At 42.4% G+C, this 24,673-nt stretch overlaps 1 protein-coding gene across 5 annotated transcripts; it reads left to right on the top strand.

Annotated features, from left to right (window-relative positions):
* Window positions 1–493: 493 nt before the first annotated feature.
* RBAK (RB associated KRAB zinc finger) lies at window positions 494–24,366 on the top strand. 5 transcript variants are annotated; one of them, XM_055339578.1, is made up of 6 exons: window positions 494–628; window positions 1,163–1,264; window positions 1,687–1,743; window positions 13,269–13,395; window positions 13,681–13,776; window positions 18,831–24,366. In XM_055339578.1, exons 3-6 carry the CDS (start codon window positions 1,729–1,731, stop codon window positions 20,744–20,746), a joined length of 2,154 nt encoding a protein of 717 aa, XP_055195553.1. In that variant the 5' UTR covers window positions 494–628; window positions 1,163–1,264; window positions 1,687–1,728; the 3' UTR covers window positions 20,747–24,366. The 5 variants fall into 5 exon arrangements, with proteins under 5 accessions (XP_055195553.1, XP_055195551.1, XP_055195552.1 ...); XM_055339576.1 differs by lacking the exon at window positions 1,163–1,264; XM_055339577.1 differs by lacking the exon at window positions 494–628 and having other exon boundaries at window positions 636–1,264.
* Window positions 24,367–24,673: the final 307 nt, after the last annotated feature.

Below are 24,673 nucleotides of genomic sequence, written 5' to 3'. Positions count from 1 at the left end.
GTGGGCGCTTGGACTCCCGGGAAACAGAGTCCGGGGATTTGTGCCGCTCCCCCAGGGGGCTCCCGCAGGACCCGGGCCGCACGCCGGCGGCGCCGTGGTGCGCATGTGCAGCTCGGCCTGTGTGCGTGTTGGCGCAGGCGCAGTGCGGCCGCGCTGCTCTCGCTTCCTGTGCGTGCGCAGGTCCCCGCTCGCCGCGGTTCCCAGGCTTCGGCCTCCGGCGGCCGAGGATTCCCCGGGACCTGCGGGGCTGTCCGCCGTCCGGCCGGGCCGGCACCCAGCGGGCGCGGGTCCGCGCGGGCCGGGCGGAGGCGCGAGCGGGATCCCCCCAGCGCGAGCCCCGGAGCCCGCGGGCCTGGGCCGGAGGAGCCGGGCGGTCGAGTGGCGGCGGCGGCGGCGGCGGCGGCGGCGGCGGCTGCGGCGGGGCCCGGGTCCGGCCGGTTTGCGGCCGCAGGACGGCGAGGCGTCGGGCGGCCGTTTGGGGCCCCGGAGGGTGGTCGGCCCGAAGTGAGTTTGCGCGCTAGTTCCAGAGCCGGCGCCCCGGGAACGGCGGCCCCGGGAGGCGCAGGAGGAGCAGCCCCCGCCCCGGATCCCTCGCGAGCCTCGGGGCAGCTCGGCGGGTCCCGACGGGGTAGGTCGTGCGCTTGCGGGCCTCCTGGCGGTTGTGGATCTTCCGGGCGGCCAGAGTGCGCGCGCGCGGGCGGGGAGGGATGGGCGCTCCCCCGGGACGCGGGACTCGTGGGGTCCCGGCTTCCCGGGGGCGCAAGGGGCTCCCGCCTCCCCTTGCCCCGTCCCCCCCTGGCTGCGCCGTCGCCCCGTCCAGCCTCCAGACGGGTCTCTAGGCGCCCAGGAGTGTGTGCGGAGCCGGCTGCGTTGTGCCCTGGGGCATCTGCCGGTGGAGCGCAGGGCCGGTGTGCCAGGAGGGCCGGGCTGCGGCTGCCTGGTTGACAGAGGGGGAGCCTGGGCCTGAGAAGGGAGGCGGCTTGTCCAGGGCGACGGGGTCCGTGGGTGGGCTTGCTCTCGGGCCTGGGCTCCTGGGCGCGCGTGCTGGCCGCCCTGTTAGTTTTCGTGATCAAAAGGTTCTTCGGTGTAGCTAGCGGAGGAGCCAGTGAAGGGAGAGCATTTGAAAACAAGTGTGCCTTGGTGCACATTTACCCTATTTTAGAGACCTGGTGTTTCCTGTTCCTGTGCATACGTGATTTTCAGTAATTTGAAGAGATCAGGAACTACGTAGAGAGCACCGTGAAGAGGAGGGTTTTTTTTCGACGTGAGTTTAATGAAGGCAAACGGTTTGAAAAACCATTGAAGAGTAACCCATCGAGGGCAGCCCGGGTGGCTCAGTGGTTTCACGGGTCCTTCGGCCGAGGGTGTGATCCTGGAGATCCAGGGTGGAGTCCCACGTGGGGCTCCCTGCATGGAGCCTGCTTCTCCCTCTGCCCGTGTCTCTGCCTCTCTCTCTCTGTCTCTCTGGGTCTCTTGTGAATAAACAAATACATAAAATCTTAAAAAGGAAAAGAAAGAGTAACCCATCTGGTCACCTCGTGATACGTGGGAGGGACCCCAATTCTGTTGTACCTTTCTCTTTTCTCACATTTTTAGCCTCTTCCGAGTGTTCACAGGGAATGAGATTTCTTTGGTGGTATTATGCAGGATGACCAGCGACTTCTATCCTTTCTTCTTCTTCCCCAGGTCCACCGTTAACAGTCTTTGGTTTTCCAAGAGCAGCAGAAAATGAACGAATCCCAGGTGAGTTTTCCTGTCTCCGTGCTTGGTTTTGTAATGCATTTCAGGAGATTTGTGTGGGTCCAGATTTTAAAATGGGAATTTGGAAATAGAAAATGTTATCATGTAAAATGCACTTCTCACCCTCTCAGATTAGCACCCAGAGTCTTTTGTGGATGGAATTCATGTGTGCAGAGCTATGGGGTAGGGCTACATACGTGACTCATGTGCCTGGTTGTCAGAGAAAAGGAGGGTATCGTGCCTTATGTGATTTCAATTGATTATAATAGGAAACCATTTTTTAACTTGTTGGCTTTAAAGGTTTCTTAGGACTTGTGAAACTGTCTTTGTGAAATTGATGTAGTTGCTGGTAGCTTTCCTAATGATCATCATTAAATCATTGCAACTTAGTACATGTTTTTTGCTTATCTAAACCGAGGACCAGGTATGTATAATTTTTCCAGGCACCAAAATACCGTGATCCAAGGAGACATATTTTCATTGTTACTGTTTTGTCCAGGGGTAAAAGCTGAGTCGTGAGTGTAATGGCCTGCGCATCCTTCAGGTGGCTTCTGTTACTACTACTTGCCTCGGTTGTGCAGTACATAATACAGCGAGGTATTCTCTAGTAAATGTGCATTCACTGCCGTTCCCATTTCAATTCTTAGCATCTTGATTTTGTCCTCACCCCTCTCTGGAACGTATTGCTAAAGATTAGCAGTGAGCTGGGCCCCTGGGTGACTCAGGCAGCTAAGTGTCTGCCTTTGGCTCAGTTCCTGATGCTGGGGTCCTGGGATCGAACCCCAAGTTGAGCTCCCTGCTTTGTGGGTCTGCTTCTCCCTCTGTCCCTCGCCCCACTTGTGTGTTCTCTCACTCTCTTGCTCTCTCTCTCACTGTGTTGCTCACTATCAAATAATAAATAAAATCTTTCAAAAAAAAGATTAGCGGTGATCACGGTACAGTCAGATGCATCAGACATCATCCAGCTCTTACCTCCCGTGATCACTCAATCTGATGTATTACTTCCACGTTTCTTTTCTTCATGGAGTCTCCCTTTTCTTGGCTTTTAAAAAAGTTCACCTGCACATATTTTTGCTCTTTAACGGTTGATCAGGGGTGTTGAAAAAGTGGGTGAGGGTAACCTGCAATACCTTTTTTTCTCAGTATGTAATATCTGGTGTTCAAAGTTTCGCCATCTTCTGGATGTGTTTGAAGTGGTTCTTTTCTTTTTTTTTTTTTTTAATTTTTATTTATTTATGATAGGCACACAGTGAGAGAGAGAGGCAGAGACACAGGCAGAGGGAGAAGCAGGCTCTATGCAGCGCGAGCCCGACGTGGGATTCGATCCTGGATCTCCAGGATCGTGCCCTGGGACAAAGGGAGGCGCTAAACCGCTGCGCCACCCAGGGATTCCGAGGTGGTTCTTTTCAATCAGGATACACAGAGACCACTCTTTCCAGGTGGCTAAGTCTTTTAAATCATTTACTGATGGTTTCCTTGTGTGTGTTATGTTACTGCTTTGTAATCTATGGTTTGAAGAAAATGAGCTTATCCTTTGTTTCCCGTAGTCTGGATTGTGTGGACCACATTGCTGTCATTCTAACTCGAGGAATTTTTTTCATTACCCACACGCCTTATATAATTGGTAGTTAGCTCTCGACGTTGACCCAGTTCTGTTCAGTTCTTTTGCAAGCCTTTGCTGCCCATGACTCTTGTCCGCTTTCCCCTGGAGGCCCGTATCATCTTCCTTTGTTTTTGTGACGTTAGCATCCATTGGTTGATGTTCATTGCCAAGATCCCCCAGTTCTTTAGGGGAGACAAGATGGTGCTATGTTACTTTACCATTTCTTTGTTTCCCAGCTGGAATACTTTCCTAAAGAACAACATCTCTTTAAATAGTTCTGTGGTTCTTACAGACAAGATTATTTTCACAATATCCTGTGGGCTCCTAAGCAACTGGGATTTTTCTTTGTTTCATTTTGTTACCATTGTGAGCTCATGGGTTTACACATATTTTAAGTATTTCAGTACATTGAAGTCGTTTCTCTCTTTGATGTCTAAGTGGTTCTGTGTTTGACCAGAGGAATCCCTACAGATGGGTTTCTGAGTCCTTTTGCAACATCCTCTATGTATTTGATAGCATTCATTTTTATTCAACATTTTATTTTGAAAAACCTTCAAACGTACACAACAGTCGCAAGGATCTTAGAGAACTCCCATGTTCCCTTTGCCCAGATACTACAGTTTTTTTTACCTCTCCCCACATTTGCTTTTTTTTTTTTTTTAATTTTTTTTAATTTTTATTTATTTATGATAGAGAGAGAGGCAGAGACACAGGCAGAGGGAGAAGCAGGCTCCATGCACCGGGAGCCCGACGTGGGATTCGATTCCGGGTCCCCAGGATCGCGCCCTGGGCCAAAGGCAGCTGCTAAACCGCTGTGCCACCCAGGGATCCCCCACATTTGCTTTATTAGCTGTGTGTGTGTGTATATATATATATATATTCTTATCTGAATCATTTGAGAGCAGATGTCATCTGTCATGTCCCTCTTCAGATTGTACCTGCTAAAATCAAGGATATTGATTGATGGATGAATTCTGGACGTGGTATATTATTATAACATTGTCATGTAGCCAGTCTGGCTTTCTTTGAGACGTGTTGCTTGTGATTTCACCCTTCGATTTTAGCCTATTTCCATCCTTTTTTTTTTAAATTTATTTATTTATGATAGAGAGATCGAGAGAGAGGCAGAGACACAGGCAGAGGGAGAAGCTGGCTCCATGCAGTGAACCCGACGTGGGACTCGATCCCGGGACTCCAGAATCGTGCCCTGGGCCAAAGGCAAGCGCCTAACCACTGAGCCACCCAGGGATCTCCCCTATTTTCATCTTTATATTTGAAGTGCAGTTAGTTGGATTTTGGTGTTTAAATCCAGTCTAACAGTTTCTGCTTATTAATTGGGTTGCTTAGATCACCTTATATGTAATCTGATTATTGATATAACCAGTTAGGTTGTAGTCTGGTTTTGCTTTCTCTTTGTACTATTGGTTTCTTTTCTTTTTTTTTTTTTTTATGATAGTCACAGAGAGAGATAGAGAGAGAGAGAGAGAGAGAGGCAGAGACATAGGCAAAGGGAGAAGCAGGCTCCATGCACCGGGAGCCTGATGTGGGATTCGATTCCGAGTCTCCAGGATTGCTCCCTGGGCTAAAGGCAGGCGCCAAACCGCTGCGCCACCCAGGGATTCCTTGTTTCTTTTTTCTTTTGTGAACTTCTTTCCTTTGAATGTATTGTGTATTTTTTTTTATTCTATTTTACATCTTTTGCGGGATCATTAGCTCTAACACTGTTAATGTTTTTATAGGTTTGGGTTTTGTAATATGCAGCTTTAATATTTTATGTTTTATCTTCAGGTAATGTACTGTTTCACTTCAACTATAGGGAGCTTGTTGTTATTTCCATTTCTCCCCTCTTGGTCCTTATGTTCTTGTTTGATATTACTTTTACAGGTAGAATGAATCCCCGAAGACGTTGTGATTTTTAGGTAAAGAGTTATATTTGTAAAGAATAAGAAAATAACATTGTTACGATTTCTGGTACTCTTGGTTTCTTTATGTTTTATGTCTATCCAGGTTTAGATCTGTGATTCTCCTTCTGCCTGATGGACTTTCTTGAACACTCTCGGGATTTTTTGTGTTTGTTTTTGTTTTTTTCCTAATTTTTATTTAAATTTTAGTTAGGGGAAATGTAGTGCAATATTGGTTTCAGGAGAATTCAGTCATTAGCCACATATATGAGACACGTGGTGCTCATCAAACATGCGTTCCTTGATACTCATTCCCCCTTCTAGCCCCTCCCCCACCCACATCCCTCCATCAACCCTCAGTGTGTTCTCAATCCTTAAGAATCTTCTCGGTTTGGGTAGCCTCGATGGCTCGGGTTTAGAGCGGCCTTCAGCGCAGGGCCTGATCCTGGAGGCCCTGGATCAAGTCCCGCGTCGGGCTCCCTGCATGGAGCTTGCTTCTGTCTCTGTCTCTCTCTCTCTGTCTGCGTCTCTCCTGAATAAATAAATAAAATCTTTTAGAATAAAAAAAGAATCTTATGGTTTGTGTCCCTCTTTTTCCCCCTTCCCATATATTCATCTGCTTTCTTAAATTCCAATATGAATGAGATCATACTGTATTTGTTTTTCTCTGACTTACTTTACTTAGGATAGTATACTGTACTTCCATCCATGTTATTGCAAATGGCAAGAGTCCATTCATTTTGATGCCTAAGTAGTTCATTGTGTATATACACCATTTCTTCTTTATCCATTCACTACTCAATGGACATTTGGACTCTCTTCATAGTTTGGCTGGTGTTGATAATGCTGATATTAAACATCAGAATGTTTGAATCTGTATTTTTATATCCTTTGGGTAAATTCTTAGCCAGTAGTGCAATTGGTGGATCCTAGGGTAACTCTATTTTTAACTTTTTGAGGAACCTCCATACTGTTTTCCAGAATGGCTGTACCAGTTTGCATTCCCACCAAGAGTAGAAGAGGGATGTTGTTTCTTGAATTTTTATTTGGCCTTTCTGACAGCTGTGAGGTGATATCTCATCATGGTTTTGATTTATATTCTCTGGTGATGAGTGATGTTGAGCATCTTTTCATGTGACTGTCTTCTTTGGATATCTTCTTTGAAAGAATGCCGGATGTCTTCTTTGGAAAAATGTCTCTTCACGTCTCTGCCCATTTCTTAACTGGACTATTTGTTTTTTGCGTGTTAAGTTTGGTAAGTTCTTTATAGATTTTAGAACACTTTTTTTAAGCATTATTTATTTATTTGGGAGGAAGAGAGAGTAAGAGTGGAGGGGAGGGGCAGAAGGAGAGAGAAGTCCCAAGGGGACTCAGCTCTGAGTACAGAGCTGGACTTGGGGCTTGATCCCAGGCCTCTGAGATCATGACCTGAGCTGAAATCAACAAATGAGCCACCCAGGGGCCCTGGAACATTTCTTGTAGTTGCTAATGAAGTCTTTCAGCTCTCATATCGGAAAATGCTTTTTTTTTTTTTTGTCTTGGTTTTGTTTCAAGGGAGGTTTGCTGGTTTTTCTCCTATTCTTCAGATATGTTCCTCTACTGTGTTCTCACATCATTTCTAAGAGAAATGTGACATCATTCTCTCACCTTCTTTCCTCTCTATGTGGTTTTTGTCTTTGTCTTTGTCTTTGTTTTTCCTCTAGCTGCTTTTCTCTTTATTCCTGGTTTTGAGCAATGTGATTGTGTTAATGTCTTGGTATTGTTTTCTTTATGTCTGTGTTTGGGGATCATTGAACTTCTTGGATCCGTGTGTTTATGATTTTCATCAACTTTGGGAAATTTTTTACCACATTTCTTCAAATATTCCCCCCGCCTCTATCTGTCCTTCAGTGATTCCTCTTACTTGTGTGTTTCACTGCTCGAAGTTGTCCCACAACCCATTGACACTCTTCCTTCTCTTTGAATTCCTTTTTCTGTATGTGTTTCATTTTACATAAGCTTTTGTTGCTATGCTTCTTGTTCACTGATGTTTTTTTCCGTGCTGTGCTAATCTAGTGCAGTGTAATTTTCATTTCAGACACTGTAGTCTTTATGTGTAGAAGTTTGATTTGAGTCTTTTTTTTTTATGTCTTCCCTCTTCCTATTCAAATGTTTTGAACATGAGGAATACAGTTGTAAACTATTTTAAAGTTCTCTACCACTTGTAACATCCACATCTGTTCTAGGCCCATTTCAGTAGATGAATGATTTTCTGTATGGCTGGTTATTTCCTGTGTGTTTACCCTGTTTGTCAATCCTCCCTTCCTCTGTCATAGTTCTCCCTCCCTGCTCCAGGGCTGGAAATCCTCTTAGCAGTAACAACAGGCCTCCTCTTGTTTATCTCCCATCTTTGATTCCTGTCCTTCGTTGCTTCAAGATCCATGTCTTAAAAGCCAGTGTTTCGTATGTTTTGTTTTTCAGTGTTCTTTCAGGAGGCAGGGTAAATCTGCTCCTTGTTCATCTTGGTTGGAAGCAGTCCTGACTCCTATATTTTGAGTCATAGTTAGAAACCTTTTCCCACCTCTGGGTTATAGGGAAATTTCACCTATTTTTTTTTCTGTGTGGTTTAATATTTTATATTTAGATTAGTGATTCACTTGGACTTTTTTCTTAGATAGTATAAGGCATGGATTAGTTTGGTCCATGCCCAAATGACTGTAGTTGCTCTAACAGTGTTTATTAAAAATCAGTTCTGTGGATTGTTATATTGTATTATGATATCGCGCATTCTCATGATATGTCATGTAATAACACAAGTCTATTTCTAGATTTTGTGCTCTATTCCATTGACCCATCTCCATCCATATGCCAATACCAAACGCTTTTAATCATGAAGGTTGTGTTTTTTAAGTCTGGTAGGGGTTAGGCCTCCTAAACAGCTTCTTTTTTTTTTTGGCGATTTTCCTAGTTCTTGATCCCCCCCCCCCCCCATATGAACTTTAGTGCTAGCTCACCTAGTTCCAGGAAAAAAGCTTTTTGGTATTTTTGTTGGGATCACATATCTATAAAATAATTGAGAGTAGGGTGATTTACATATTTGTATTATTGAGTTGACCTGTCCAGGAACAAGGAGCATCATTTTATTTGTTTTTTGGGGTTTTTTTTTTAATTTTTATTTATTTATGACAGTCACACAGATAGAGGCAGAGACACAGGCAGAGGGAGAAGCAGGCTCCATACACCGGGAGCCCGATGTGGGATTCGATCCCGGGTCTCCAGGATCGCGCCCTGGGCCAAAGGCAGGCGCTAAACCGCTGTGCCACCCAGGAATCCCGTTTGTTTTTTTTTTTCCATTTTATTTGTTTAAGTGTGCTTCTGTGTCTTTCAGGAGTGTTTTTAAAATGTTCCTAGGATAGATTTGGTACATTTCTTTCTTTCTTTTTTTTTTTTTTAAGATTTTATTTATTCATGAGACAGAGAGAGAGAGAGAGAGAGATGCAGAGACACAGGCAGAGGGAGAAGCAGGCTCCATGCAGCCTGACATGGGACTCGATCCCAGGTCTCCAGGATCACGCCCCGGGCCGAAGGCAGGCGCCAAACTGCTGAGCCATCCAGGGATCCCCTGGTACATTTCTTATTAACAGTTTTATCTTTTCTGTTACTCCATAAACTGTGTGCATGTTTGAATTATGTCTTAGTCTAATAATGTAACAAAGGCTGTTGGGTTTTGTGGGGTTTTTTTAATGATTTTCTTTTTCTTCCTTGTGTTTAAGTGAGCTCTACATCTAACATGAGGCGAAAACTTACGACCCCAAGATCAAGAGTCTTATGCTCTTCCAGCTGAGCCAGCCAGGCTGTTGCTTTATATGTGTTGATTTTTGTATTCTCTTACCTAATAATATTCTTTTATTGAGTTGGTTTTGTTGTTGATTCTCTGAGTTTTCTGGATATAGTATATCACCTGCAAATAGAAATGGTTTTATTCTTTCTCTATTGATTAGTATGCCTCTAATTGTTTTTTCCAGCTGGAGATAGTGAGCATTTTGTCCTGTTCCAGGTCTTGCTGGGAATGCTTCTAGTGTTTTTCCATTAAGTAAAACTCTGACTTTAGAACTGAGAGGACTGCATAAATATACCTGAGCATATAACCTAACATATATATGTGCTTGCATGTGATTGAAATGTCTATGTGTATCATTCATACTATGCGTTTTAGGTAGGATATAAGAGTGTGTGTGTATACATATATTCGTGCTAGTGAAGTATCCATTCCTGTTTTCTTGAAGGTTTTTTTTAAATCACGTATGTATTTTGAATATTGTCAAAGGTTTTTTCAGCATCTTTGTGGAGGTAAAAGTATTTTCTTAGCTGTATTAGAATGGCATATATCTTGAACATTTTGAGGGAAGTGTTTCCTTTGATAATAAATTGCCTTGCTTTCCTGAAAGTGTCTAATGTTCATGGGCTGAAATGATAGCTTGGGTTGCTGTGCAATTCTGGGTCAAAATCTTTTTTCTTTCACAAGTCATGGCCAGTTGTCCAAGGGTTTTTTTTCAGGTGAGAAGTAGAATGGGTTACCAGGGTTGTTTTTTTTTAACTACCATGGCAGTTACAGGGGTGTTTTTTTCCCCACCTGTAACTTTTTAGAAGTTTTTCCTTTATTTTTTGGTTTTGGGCATTTTATGAGGAAATTTCTAGATCTGTATTTCCCCCCCAATATTCTTGTTTGCAAATTGGATGGCCCCTTGTGAAGTGAAGGCTTATGCTATGCTTCAGCTCAGGTATCATTTACCATTCTGCCTTTGATTCTTTGTGTCCATCCTTCTTGTTTTCTCTTTCTGAAAACTTGAACCTCTCACATCTGGCATTTGTATCTCAAGCTCTTTTTCCATCATTTCAATTTCTTGTTATCTGAGAGATTTCCTAAATTGCATATTCTATGTCTAATTTGTTATTTAAGCCTCTTGGGAGTTTTAAAAAATTCAGTAATTTATTTTTTTTTTAATTTTTATTTATTTATGATAGTCACACACACACAGAGAGAGAGAGAGAGAGAGAGGCAGAGACACAGGCAGAGGGAGAAGCAGGCTCCATGCACCGGGAGCCCGACGTGGGATTCGATCCCGGGTCTCCAGGATCGCGCCCTGGGCCAAAGGCAGGCGCCAAACCGCTGCGCCACCCAGGGATCCCAAAATTCAGTAATTTAATTTAAATTATTTAATCTTTAATTTCTAAGTAATCTTTGCTGACTGCTTTTGGGAGAATGTTCTCCTTTTATGGAAGAAGTATCCTTAATTTATTGAAAAATGTAAATCGTTAGAAAAAATGTAAGTTGTTTTCTTTTTTTTTTTTGTAAGTTGTTTTCTTTATGAAATTCTATCATTGTTGAGCTGCTCATCTTGATGCTTATCTTTTATTTACACTGTTTTCCTCAATTAGCTGATGATTCTTGATTTTTTTCAGTTTTTGAGAGAAAAATTACTACCAGCTAACATGAATATACTCAAATAATGACCCCTTTTTGCTCTTTTCTTTATGGAGGGGATGACTGCAGAGCTCTGGAAGTTAATGGATTAGGGAAATATATTTATTTATTTATTTTTTTTTAATTTTTTTTTAATTTTTATTTATTTATGATAGTCACATAGAATGAGAGAGAGAGAGGCAGAGACACAGGCAGAGGGAGAAGCAGGCTCCATGCACCGGGAGCCCGACGTGGGATTCGATCCCGGGTCTCCAGGATCGCGCCCTGGGCCAAAGGCAGGCGCCAAACCGCTGCGCCACCCAGGGATCCCAGGGAAATATATTTAGATAGACATCACTTCAGTTTTTTTCTTCCATTTTTTTATTGTAAATTACACATTATGTAAAGTTTACTATTTTAACTATTTTACAACATACAGTTCATGGCATTAAGTACATTCACATTGTTGTGCAACCATCACCACCATCAATATGGAAAACGTTCTCATCTTGCAAAACTGGAACTCTGTCTCCATTAAATAATTAACTTCCCACCCTGCCTCGCCTCGCCCCTGGCAACCATTGTACTTTATGTAGCTATGATTATGACTGCTCTAAGTACCTCACCTAAATGGAATCATGTAGTATTTGTCTTTTTGTAACTGGTTTATTTCACTGAGCATTATGTAGCCGGTGCTAGAATCTTCTTCCTTCTTAAGGCTGGATTTTACTCCATTGTACATAAAGACCACATGTTACTTGTCTCTTGATATGTTGATGGACACTTGGATTACTTTTGCATTTTGGCTGTTGTGAATAATGCTGCAACAAGCATGGGTGTATAAATACGTTTGAGACCCTGCTTTCAGTTCTTTTAAGTATATACCCAAAAGTGGAATTGCTGGATCATATGGTAATTTTATCTTTAATTTTTGAGGAGCTCTCATGCCTACAGTGGCTGCATCAGTTTGCATTCCACCAACAGTGTACGAGGGTTCTAATTTCTCCATCATGTGTTATTTCCTGGCTTTCTGGTATTAGACATCTTAAGAGATGGCAGGTGGTAACTCATTGTGGCTTTGATTTGCATTTCCCTCATGACTAGTGATGTGGAGGATTTTCCCACATGCTTATTGGACACCCATGTGTTGTCTTTGAGAAATGTCTGTTCAAGTCTTTTGCCCATTTTGAATCATGTAGGTATCTGTTGTTGGGCTTTAGGAGTTCTCTCTATATTGTGGTATGAGTCCGTTACCAAATACACAGTTGGCAGATATTTTTCCCATTTTCTAGGTTATCTTTTTCTTCTGTGGATTGTGTCTCCTTAGACACAGAATCTGTAGGCACCACCCCTGTTTTGAACTGGTCAAAAGTTGGGAGACACGGTTAAGTCAGTTGAGTCACTTTCTTCTGAGTGTAGTTCTCTGAGAGCTGCCTTCAGGAAGATCACCCATGTTCAACACAGATGGAGTTAATGTGTGTGTCCTGGTTTGCCCAAGACACTCTTGGATTGCACCCATATTCCTTCCGGTTTAACATTTATCACAGACTGAAGTCTATTTGGCCAGTGAATGTGTGACTACCACCTCCATGTGGAGGCCTGAAGTATGTTGCACTCTTCCATGTGTATGGCCACGGTGTCCACGGCCAGAGAGGTTTTCACAGCCAACACTCATCTGGCCGCTCTGGGTACCAAAAATGGAGCTGCTCGGGCTCCTCAGGTGCTCCTGTGGTTAATTGCTCTTCACCTCGGCTGCCAGCAGGGACTCTGGGCCCTCTTGATGGGCCTGGGATTCTCAAGGGCAGCCTGCAGTCCACTCTTGCTGGCGCCCAGTGTGTGCTGAGTGTAAAGCCCTGCCTTCAGCAGCTCTGGGTTTTCGTCTTCACCTCAACTCCTTGTGTCAGGAGTCTCCTCAGAGAAATTCCTGCCCAGGGAACAGCCTTCGTGTTCCAAGATTCTTCGTGTTCCAATTTATTCAAATTGGACTTTTAGGGGGTTTGGTTTTGTTTTGGCAGCAGGGAGGTAACTGTGCAGTTTATGCTCCTGAATGAGAATCATGTACTGTCGGAGAGCTGCCCCTAAGAAAGGGTCCCGCCGCCCTCTTCCTCCTACCAGCCTCTTCAGTGTCGCTGCTGCCACTGTTCCTGCCATTGGTATGTTCACACCTCTGCATCTTCTTTCCCCCTCAGTCCTATAGCAGGCCAGCACCCCCATCAAAGGTGGCTGAAGAGAAGGTCCAGGGATCAAATGCCTATTTATCCATGTGGTGTTTCCTTGCCAGACCAGAAGCTTACTGAGGGCAGGAATGCTATTTTATTCATCTTAATGTCCCCCAGAACTCAGTTCAGTTGCAAAACTCTGGAACTGAACCAACAAGGTTTTCTGGTTTGGGGGTTTGGTTTTTTAGGGGTCATGTGAAAACCAAGAGGCAGTGTGTTTCCACTGTGGTTTGTTTTCATTCCAGGGTCTAACATACAGTCAGGTTTTCAATGTTTACAGGTGGCTTTATCAGCGAACTTGGTAAGCTCCTATGCACGCACACCTCTTCCATGTTACTATTTCCAACGCAATGCCATTACAGGGGCCAGTGTCGTTCAGGGACGTGGCTGTGGACTTCACCCAGGAGGAGTGGCAGCAGCTGGAGCCCGATGAGAAGACCACCTACAGGGATGTGATGCTGGAGAACTACAGCCATCTTGTCTCCGTGGGTGAGAAGAGCTTGCTGTCTGGGTTGCTGCCCCCGGGGTGGGGTATGAGGGGCAACTGCCAATTTAATGATTTTTCCCTCAGGTTTGAAGAAATAAGTGATAGGACCTTTTCACTCCTTTTGGGCACCAGATAGGGTATTTGTATGTTTGCCTCCATTGAAGCATTCTGACTTTGCAAAGGTGCGAAACCAGCCCATTTTATCCTGTAGCCTCTAGGCCTCTGGGACAGGATCTCAGACTCAGAGTGCCCAGCAGCCCATCTGAGTCTGCCTTTGTTTCTCACAGGGTATGACAGCACCAAACCGAAAGTGATCCTCAAATTGGAACAGGGAGAGGAGCCATGGGTAGCTGAAGGTGAACTGCCATGTCAGAGTCATCTGGGTAAGTTAGCATGGTATTGTTGTGAACATGGTCACCCCGAGCCTCTGCCTCTCGTGCTTCAGCAACACATACCAGGGCACAGGCAGCACGTTGCTCCCTCCAGTGCAGCAGGCAGGCTGTTCTCCTGATTTTACATTTGATGTACACCTGAAGGCATTTTCCGTGCCAGCTAATGCCAAGGATCCAGTCACTTCCTCCTGCATCCTTAGTAACTCACCTACTCATGAGAGCACAGAATTTGGTTGTTTGCAGGCATTCAGAAGTCTAAGAGAAAAATGAACTTGAGGCTTTCTCATTCGTTCTTTGTCTTCCATTTTCTTTCTTCTTTGCTGTGAAGTGCCTCAGGCTGGTTTTCTGCCTGTTTTCACTCCCTTCTCTGTGCCAGGTACCACTCAGATACCAAAACCTTTCCCCTCCCTGAGCTGGTGAGGGTGGAGGGCGGCCACTGCCCTGCCATGGGTGCATCTGTGTGCCCTTGGGCAGTGATGAGTACAGGCCTCTAAGTCAGTCCTCCCGTGGTGATGATGTTAAAAACTGGCCCCCCGTGCTTCGGAGCCCAAATATAACTTGAAGACAGTTGGGGATAAAGAGGAATAAGAGCTTTGTTGCTGGGACGGCTGGGTGGCTCAGCGGTTGAGCGTCTGCCTTTGGCTTAGGGTGTAATCCCGGTTCCTGGATCAAGTCCCACATCGGGCTCCCTGTGAGGAGACTACCTCTCCCTCTGCCTATGTCTCCGCTTCTCTCTCTCTCTCTCTGTCTCTCATGAAAAAATAAAAATCTTTTAAAAAATAATAATAAAGAGCTTGTTGCTTTGTCAGGCAGAGGAGGCTGCAGCAGGATGTGGCCTTCACAAACTGCGAGGAAGGGGTTTGGGGTGGGGGGTTATAGGGAAATAGAGGATCTAGCCGGTTTCACAGGAATTGTCTATATGCTGCCAGCCTTGGCAGTTGTTTTCAGGGTGGAGCCAGGTCCTGAGACCACAAGCTAAGAAGGATGGTGAGGAAGGTTTGCAGGAGTGAGAGAAAAGTGTACTTTAAAATCCAGCTTTGGGATGCCTGGGTGGCTCAGCAGTTGAGCCCCTTCCTTTTGGCCCAGGGCATGATCCTGGAGTCCTGGGATCAAGTTCCACATCAGGCTCCCTGCCCGGACTCTGCTTCTCCCTCTGCCTGTGTCTCTGCCTCTCTCTCTCTGTGTCACTCATGAATAAATAAATAAAATCTTTTACAAAATTAAAAAATAAAATCCAGCTTTGCTGCAGCATCGGTGCAACCATCTTGATTTTTGTTCAGCTTTGTGTTTTAAGCGGTTTCGGTGTGCCAGAGCGGCAGTGAGTGAGGCCTTCCTCTTTTCCCCCTGCATTCCTTTGTGTTCCCACGCCTGCAGCCACCAGGGATATGCAGGGAGTGTTCACTCATAAGTGAGGTTAGCCCCCAGGACCCCGTTGGCCATTCTTTTTTGAAAAGTTCTGAGTGTATTGATCCTCATGAAAAATCCTCACAATCCCTTCAGATAAAGTCACTGCAGAGTCATTCTGTCTTCCAGTCTCAGGCTCACCATTTGCCAGCAGTCCCCCTGACTTTCCTTCGTCCTGCTCTTGTGTTCCTCTCAGTCTTTCCTTTTTTTTCTTGTCATGTATAAGCCATGTCTTGTGAGTCTGTATTTGGTTCCCTTTTTTTGGTATAATCCAAGGAATCCTAGATCATGCCAAAGCCTGTTGTCTTGCCACCACCAGAATTTCCTATTCCAAATAAAAAGCTGACGCGTTGCTGTGGTCTTGTACGTTGTGGCTAGTTGTTCCCAAATTACCGTGGCCTTCCTGGGACGAAGAACATCAGTGATCATTTGTGTCTCCTGAAGTTGTCTCTCGGTTGTGAACTTCCTGGATGGCATGGTTCGTGGGTCATTCATGATGACCTCTGAGCTTCAAACAACTAATAGAGGAAAGGAGCCTGTTTTCTGTTCTTTAGTTTTCTTCAGGTCCCTTAAAAAGGTTGCTGTTTCTTATCTTTTGTGAAATGCTTTAAAAAGTTCCTTTGTATTCTTAATTTCTTCTGACATCAGCGTAAAGGATATTTTCTCATACCTGGATTACAGTGAATCCTAGTTGGAAATTGCAAAGGCTGTTCATCTTAAATATCCACTTGATTTAACACTGGGCTGACAGGATGAGCCTGTCTTTCTTCTGTGTCTTCTGAAATAGAATTTATATTCTCTTCTCAGGTCCCACCCAATATGATGCGATGTTGCCCATCAAAATTCATGTCCTGTTACCCAGACTCTTGTTAAATCCCATTTTGTCTAGATTTCAAGACTATCATAGTCCCTCCACATGCACTTTTCTTACCCAAATTGATTTCTTTCCTTCTTTTTTTGTAGTTATAAAGAGATAACAATATATACTTGAAATTAATATAACACTGTATGTTAATTATATTTGAATTTGAAAAATAAATTTAAAAAATTTAAAAACCTACCCCAAAAGAAATATCAAGGCTCAGAAAAACACAGATGCATAACAAAATTTACCATTTTAACATTTTTAAGCATACAGTTCAAAGATAATTAACTATATTCACATTATTGTGCAATAGAACCTCTAGAACTTTACCCTTAAAAGTTCACCTCTAAAAAAAAAAAGTTCACCTCTTATTTAAGCTTTCCTTAATTACTCATTCACCACATTTGTCTCTTCCTTCTCTTGATCCCCATTCCACAGTTACCACAAAAGTTAGATATGATTGTGTATTTGTTACTTGAGCCTTTCTCTACCTGAATTAAAGTCTCCCAAAGAGTAAGGATCTTTTCACTCTGCTTTGATATGTGACATATTGAAGGCATTCTGTAGATTTTTCACAGACTGAAAACCTAGGGATGAAAGCCCTTTATTACTGATCGGTTGAGATAATTTATCCTCAACTGGGGATTTGATAAAATGGGGATGATGGGGATGCCTGGGTGGCTCAGCAGTTGAGTGTCTGCCTTCAGCTCAGGGCGTGATCCAGACTATCCAGGGTCTGGGGATCTGGGGATCGAATCATGCATTGGGCTCCCTGCAGGGAGCCTGCTTCTCCCTCTGCCTATGTCTCTGCCTCTCTCTCTGTCCCTCATGAATAAATAAATAAAATCTTAAAAAAAAAAAAAAACAGGGTTAAGGTGGTACCTGAAAGCACCCCATTTGATCAGTTAGGAAGTACTTTAGCTTCTAACCACAGAGTCCAGGAAAACTAGGAAATGTAGCCATACCCTCCTCAGATACCGGGTTTAGTTAGGAAAGGGGAACATGGCTGCCTGGATTGTTCAGATGGAGCTTTCATATAGAGTACTTACTTTCAAGTATGTGTTACATGCAATTTTGTAATCATGCTATTTTAAAAATTAATGGAAGTTAAATGGGTAAGAAGTGATTTGATAAATATTTTAAAGCTTCCCCTGAACTATAAACAGATGTTAAGTATAGCCACTGCTGGAAGCCATATTGGTGAATAAGAGCATGAGTACAGGTTTGGAAATAAATGGGCATAGCCTGGCTTCCTGGAGCAGAAGGTATTTTGGAAGATTGGTGAAATGATAGTTTGAATATATTTGTGAGTCCAGGTAATGAAAAATCTTACTGGTAAATGATAACTTCTGGGGTTTTTTTGTTGTTGTTTTTGTTTTTGTTTTTTTGTTTTCCTGTTGGTATTTGGAACTTTGGGGCCCAGGAGTAGTGTAAATTTCTGAGCACAGAACAGTTGGTGTTGCACTGATTGTGGGTGAAGACAGCTAACAGTAACTCTGAGGCTCCAAAAATTTGTGAGAGACATAGAAATAACAGTTAATCCTGTAGAGGCAGCTTTAGAAATCTGTGATTTAAGGTTTTACACTAAACAAAATCTGCACCTATGGGAACTCTTGCTGGTTTTCAGGACTCAGTTTTATTCAGTGATGTGACTGATATGAAATTTAAGTCAACAAATTGAAAGAAAATCGATGGTGTTTGTTTTGTATCATATACTGTTCTGAGAGATTTACATGCACTCAGTTGGTCCTTTCCCAGTGCTGTATTTTGGGCACATTTCAGCTGTGTGAAGCTGCAGCACTGTTAAATAACTTGCTCAAGACCCAGCCAGTAGTACGTTGGAGGTGGATCTGAATCGAGGTAGCCTCATCTCTGCTCTTTTAGCCACCTACTCTGTTGTGCAAACAGGTGCAGTTAGGGTTGAGTCAGCCATGGGAACACTTCTGAGAGCTGATGCTAGTGGCTTGGTCTCTTGTCATCTGGTCCCATCTTACATTTCCTTTGGATATTTATATGCCTAGATATCTGCTTCCAGGTAAATGTGAACAAGGACAAAAAAAAAAAAAAAAAAAAAAAAAATGTGAACAAGGACTGGGGAGTTGGAGCCCTGGTTGTAGGATTATCTCTAAAGATGAGGAGATAGGAATTTGTAAAATGTATATTTGGATTTATGTGCAGAATAGAAAGACAGATTTTGAAGGGTGTGGGCCAGTGAGGATGTCATCATAGTAATCTTAGTACGAAGTAGTACTTTACAATGTAATATAATTGCTATCTCTTACTGCCAGTGTAATCCATTCTTGGATGTTTTCTTTGAACATTCATGCATGAATTGCTCTTGCTCTCTCGCTGAACTGACGTAGTCAAGAGACCTCCCATTTCTGCCTTAATCTGTGCTCTTACAGTGATGTTGCCCTCTGCTCACCAGTTCTTGGGTTTATTTCACCTTTTCTACCAGTTTTGAACATGTTTGTGAAGTAACAAAGGTACTTGTGTTCAGTGTGAATTTACTATCCCTTTTTTTCTCTAGTGCTGAGTCCTGTCCCCCGTCATCCATTCCCTGTGCCTACCCCACCCCACTCCCATGTGTGTGGGGGGATCTGTCTTATGTGACAAATCAAGGGGAAAGGGGGTCTGTATACTTGTGATGATTTTTATTTGTGGAGATTGGCTGTAAAGCCAGAGTCAGCTCCACAGTAGGGCACTTGAGTAACACTCCCATCTGATACCTGTGTGTTCAGATTCTCAAGATTTGTTTAATTGTATTCCTTTGTAGAAGTCTGGAAGGTTGATGACCTGATAGAGAGAATCCCAGGAAATGAAGAAGAACATTCAAGGCAAGCTATTTCTGTCAATGACAAAACCCTGATTGAAGAGAGAGAGAATGTATTTGATAAAACATATAATGTGGAAACAAGCCTTGTTCCTTCAAGCATAATATCTCATACTTGTGTCTCATGTGGAAAGAATTTAGAATCTACTTCAGAATTAATTATTAGTGATGGAAGCTATGCAAGAAAGAAACCTGATGAGTGTAGTGAATGCGGGAAGATGTACCATGGAGGGAAACCCTATGAATGTAATCAAAATGGGGAAAGCTATTCTCAAAATGAAGAAAGTATTCTTCAGAAAATTAATATTTTGGAGAAACCCTTTGAATATAATGAATGCATGGAAGCCTTAGACAATGAAGCTGTTTTCCTTGCTCATAAGAGAGCTTATATAGGGGAAAAGCCCTATGAATGGAATGACTCTGGGTCAGACTTCATCCAGATGTCAAGTTTTAATGTATACCAGAGATCACAGATGGAATTGAAGCCCTTTGAATGCAGCGAATGTGGAAAATCCTTCTGTAAAAAGTCAAAATTAATCATACATCAAAGGGCCCATACAGGAGAGAAACCTTATGAATGTAATGTTTGTGGGAAATCCTTCAGTCAAAAGGGGACTCTCACTGTCCATCGGAGATCACACTTAGAGGAGAAGCCCTATAAATGTAACGAATGTGGGAAAACCTTCTGTCAGAAGTTACATCTCACCCAACACTTGAGAACTCATTCAGGTGAGAAGCCCTACGAATGTAATGAATGTGGGAAAACCTTCTGCCAGAAGACCCATCTCACCCTACACCAGAGGAATCATTCAGGAGAAAGACCCTATCCTTGTAACGAATGTGGGAAATCCTTTTCCCGCAAGTCTGCCCTCAGTGACCATCAAAGAACGCATACAGGAGAGAAACTTTACAAATGTAATGAATGTGGGAAATCCTACTACCGAAAATCTACCCTCATTACACATCAGAGGACACACACAGGAGAGAAACCCTATCAGTGCAGTGAATGTGGGAAGTTCTTCTCTCGGGTGTCATACCTCACTATACATTACAGAAGTCACTTAGAAGAGAAACCCTATGAATGTAACGAGTGTGGGAAAACCTTCAATTTAAATTCAGCCTTCATTAGACATCGGAAGGTACACACAGATGAGAAACCCCACGAATGTAGTGAATGCGGGAAGCTCTCTCAGTTCTCCTATCTCACTGACCATCCTACAGCTCCTTTGGGAGACAAACCCTATGAATGTAATGAGTGTGGGAAAATCTTCCTTGACAGTTCAACCTTCAATGGGCACCAGTCGCTTCCAAAAGGGGAGAAATCCTATGAATGTAACATCTGTGGAAAATTATTTTCTGAGTTGTCTTACTACACAATACATTACAGAAGTCATTCTGAAGAGAAACCCTATGGGTGCAGTGAATGTGGGAAAACCTTCTCCCATAATTCATCCCTCTTCAGACATCAAAGAGTGCACACAGGCGAGAAGCCCTATGAGTGTTACGAATGTGGGAAGTTCTTCTCTCAGAAGTCCTATCTTACCATCCACCACCGAATCCATTCAGGAGAGAAGCCCTATGAATGTAGTAAATGTGGGAAAGTCTTCTCTCGGATGTCAAACCTCACTGTACACTATAGAAGCCATTCAGGAGAGAAGCCCTATGAATGTAATGAATGTGGAAAAGTCTTTTCTCAGAAGTCATACCTCACTGTACACTATAGGACTCATTCAGGAGAGAAACCCTATGAATGTAATGAGTGTGGGAAAAAATTCCACCACAGGTCAGCCTTCAATAGCCATCAGAGAATTCACAGGAGAGGTAATGTAAATGTACTGGATGTAGAGAATCTCCTGTGAAGCCAAAACCCTCTGAGTTTGACGAAATCTAATAGGGAGTTGGATGTCATTGAGAGTTAGTATTTCTGAATGGGGAAAACCATTTAGGCATTAGATTCATCACCACCTGATTTCTCACAGAAAGGAATCCCTAGGAATGCAAGAAGAAGCAAAGCCTTCTGCAAGGTCCTACAACCCATTGGGCACAAGATAATTTATACAGGAGTGAAACATGATGAATATTTAATATTTATTTTGGAATTCAAATTGTATTTACATATCAGGGAATCATACCAAGGCAAGATCTGTCAGAGTGATGAATGTGGAAAAACATATTGTCTTGGAAATTGTTATACTAAAAGCCATATTTCTGATGTAAATTCCACTGTTTATAGGAAAACTATCAGAAGCTATCAGCTCTGAATAAACCATTATATAAAATGAAGTTTTGGAATCATCAGGAGCTTAAAATGAGGACGGTAGCATTAAACACATATATGGCAGTTTCTATCATGTTTTAAAAATATGGTCTAACAGTAATTCTATGCAAATTTGGGGTTGAATTTTTGGGAAAAGGCAGTATTCTAATTTGAGTCTTAAGTTGGCAAAGTGTACTAATACAGGCTATATGTTTTTGGTGAGACATTTGCTAGATACCGGATAATTAAATACATAATTTTCTATTGGGAGGCATTGACAAATGAGTTTTTAGTGAATGCCCCATCAATAAAACCTAAGCTGTGGGTTTTGTAGTGTTTTCAACTACATTTGAGCAAAAAATATTTTTAAAACACTATTTTCATAAACTATGCATAGATGACTTGGAGTTAAGTCTGGGTCAGTAGAAGGCAGCATCCACATTGTTATCTGTAGAATACACACAGCTCTCATGCCACTCCACTTATCTAATCAATAGGTTTAAGTGCACAGTATGCCAATACAATGTCTTTCAGAAACGTCATCTCTCCTTTTATTTGACATGAATATTATGTCATGTTTTTGTGTGCACTGCCCCTCATTCCCAGTATTTTGGAACAAATACAAGTTTCTAGCAGTGTCCTTAACTCAGTGTCCTTTCTCCCCTTATTCCTCTCTGGAAGAGTTTGTCCACCATTTCCTCACATGACAGATTCATCTGAACCAATCATGATAATTCCACTCCAGTTGCCAGTAATTGTTTATATGGTCACATGACTCAGTTCTGGGCCAAGGAATGTAAGGGTCATTTAAAAATCAAAAATTAATCACTGGACTACATCACATGGAAGCAAGTAATCTAAGATGCAAAGAAGTCATGTGATAAAGTTAACATCCATTTGTGTTCCTCATAAGCTATGAATTTGAAAAGAACTTCTCTACTTGGATGAAAAGTATTTAAAACTACAAGCACCAGCATATCTAATACTAAAATATTGAAAGTTTTCTCCAGGTTGCAAAAATGAAAAAAAGATTAAAAAGGGTATCTCCTGTCACTAATTATATTCAGTATTCTGCAGAAGGACCTAGCCAGGAGAATAAGGGAAGGAAAATAGTTAAACAGTAAGGATTAGAAAGAAGTAAAACTTTTATTTTCATTTGACATGATTTTGTACATTGAAAGTTTTGAGGAATGCACAGATAGTTAGAATTAATAAATTTAGCAAGGTCCCTACATACAAGCTTATGCAAAAATAGTTTTTTAGTATACCAGCAGTGAACATAAAAAAATGAACATCTTAAAAGCAATGCCACTTACAGTAGCATCAGAATCCTCAAGTGCCTCGAGGGAAAATGACCTAACACCATGTTTTTAAGAATCGTGTCCAGAAAAATAATTCGCAGAACTCAAGAGAGACATATCTAGTTCATGGACTCCAGCACGGTCTTAAAAAGATACCAATTTTCCCCAAAATTAATTCATATGTTCAGAGCAATCTTAAAAGTCTTAGTAAGTTAATCAAAAGTAAGCTAACTCTAAAATTCAAATGAAAATTCAGAAGACCAGTAATAGTCCAGGCTATTTTCTGGAATAGGTGGAGTGAAAACTTACATTGCCAGATATCAAGGAAGGCCTGTCCTAAAGCTGCAGAAGTTATAATTGTGTGGTATTGGTGCAGAGATACATTGACTATTGGGACAGAATAAAGATTCCAGAAACACCCATATATAATACAGTCACTTGGTTTTTGATGAAGATGATAATGCAGTGTAATGGGAAAGGTACTGTTTAATAGAAAAAATGGATTGAGATGGATTACAGATCTGAATATGGCATGTAAAATAAAGCTTTCAGAAGAAAACTTAGGCTGTATGTAATCTTATAGAAAGGAAATTTTTCTTAAGACCCCCCCCCATCACTAAACTATAAAATAAAACCAGTTAGTTTGGATATATTAATTTTTTGGAACTTATGTTTGTCAAAAGGACCCCCATTAAGAAAGCACATAGGCAAGAAATGGGGAGAAGGTACTTGCAACTCATGTATCTGACAGCAGACTTGAGTGTAGAGGAGGAGTTGGTGATCATTTTTGGAAGGGGCCAGATAGTAAGTACTTGGGGCTTGTGAGCTAGGTAGTCTCTGTGAACATGTCTGTGTTTCAATAAAACTTTATTCACCAACACAGGCAACAGTCTGGATTTGGCCCAAAGGCCACAGTTTCCAGCCCTGGATCTAAAAATTGAAAAAGAACAATTACAAACCAACAAGAAACAAATAGAAAATGGGCAAAAGATTGGGACATCCACTTAACAAAAGAGAATATCCAGATGGCCAGTAAACACAAAAAGGTATGTTATTTTTGTTAGTAATCAGGGAAATGCAAATTTAAAACACTATGTGGTACTACCACCTGCCCACTGATACGGTTAAAATGAAAATCATGAAAAAGAAGTTTTGGCAAGGATGTAAGCAGCAGGAAGCCTATTCTACTGGAGGTATTGCCAACTAGTTTGACCATTTTGGAAAGCTGGCACTTTGAACGTGCATATACCCTTTTAACACAAACCTAGCAGATAGGTGCACATATATCAACCAAGGGACATGCTAGAATATTCATGGCGTAAAACTGCACAGACCAGAATTCTCCGAAGGCATGCATGCTGTAGAATGAATGAACCTAAGTGGTATGTTTCATTGCAGAAGACTACATACAGAGTGTTGAGAACAAGTGGACCGTAAGTATTTGCAGTGATAGCTCAGTTTCACAGAGACAAATGACGGGAGCCAGACACAGAAGCATCCACACTGCATGACTCTGTAACATATAAGAGGAGAAAAACTTGTCTTTACAGTTAGAAATCAGGATAGCAGCCAGCTGTGGAGAAGACTGAAAGAGGGTATTTATCTGGTGCTGGTAATACTGTTCCTAAATCTGGGTGCTGAATATCTGAGTGTTCTGTACACTTAAGATATGTCTTTTTCTGCATGTATATTTTAAAATCCTGCATCATTTTGTGCAGGAACTATTCTTTAGAGTAGTTTTAATGGCAACTACAGATATTTCCTTCACTGTGACCTTAAAACTTAATATAAAGTATATTTTAAGTAAAATATTTGAAAAGGTGACAGGGCCATTACATATTTTGTCATCCTATCCTTTTGCATATATAAATGGGTCTGAACTGCCTCTTCCAATAAAGAACTAATGTGTGTAAACATTTTACATTCTCTCAAATGATTTTTCACATTCTGAATTTGGGATGCGCCTTCTGCATTACCGTCATAGAGAGGACTTGCTTGGAGGTAAATACAGTAATAATGAGGTCTTTGAATCGATGGGGAGTAGTACTTCTGTTTCCTTTTGGCAAATGTGAGATACTCCAATAACAGCACAGGTGTTTGTGAAAGAATCAGCCCAAACTTTGTGTCATAAAGAGCGCGGGGTGGGGTAGGGTGGGAAGACTGCTGGCTGAGCTCAGGGGCACAGCAAGGGCAAAGGACCACGGGATGGAGTGGACTGTGTGCACATG

Source organism: Nyctereutes procyonoides, unplaced genomic scaffold, assembly GCF_905146905.1.
Source record: "Nyctereutes procyonoides isolate TBG_1078 unplaced genomic scaffold, NYPRO_anot_genome, whole genome shotgun sequence".
Taxonomy (NCBI): Eukaryota; Metazoa; Chordata; class Mammalia; order Carnivora; family Canidae; genus Nyctereutes; species Nyctereutes procyonoides.
Note: the sequence above shows the minus strand (reverse complement) of the source record. Positions and strands in the feature narration are given on the sequence as shown.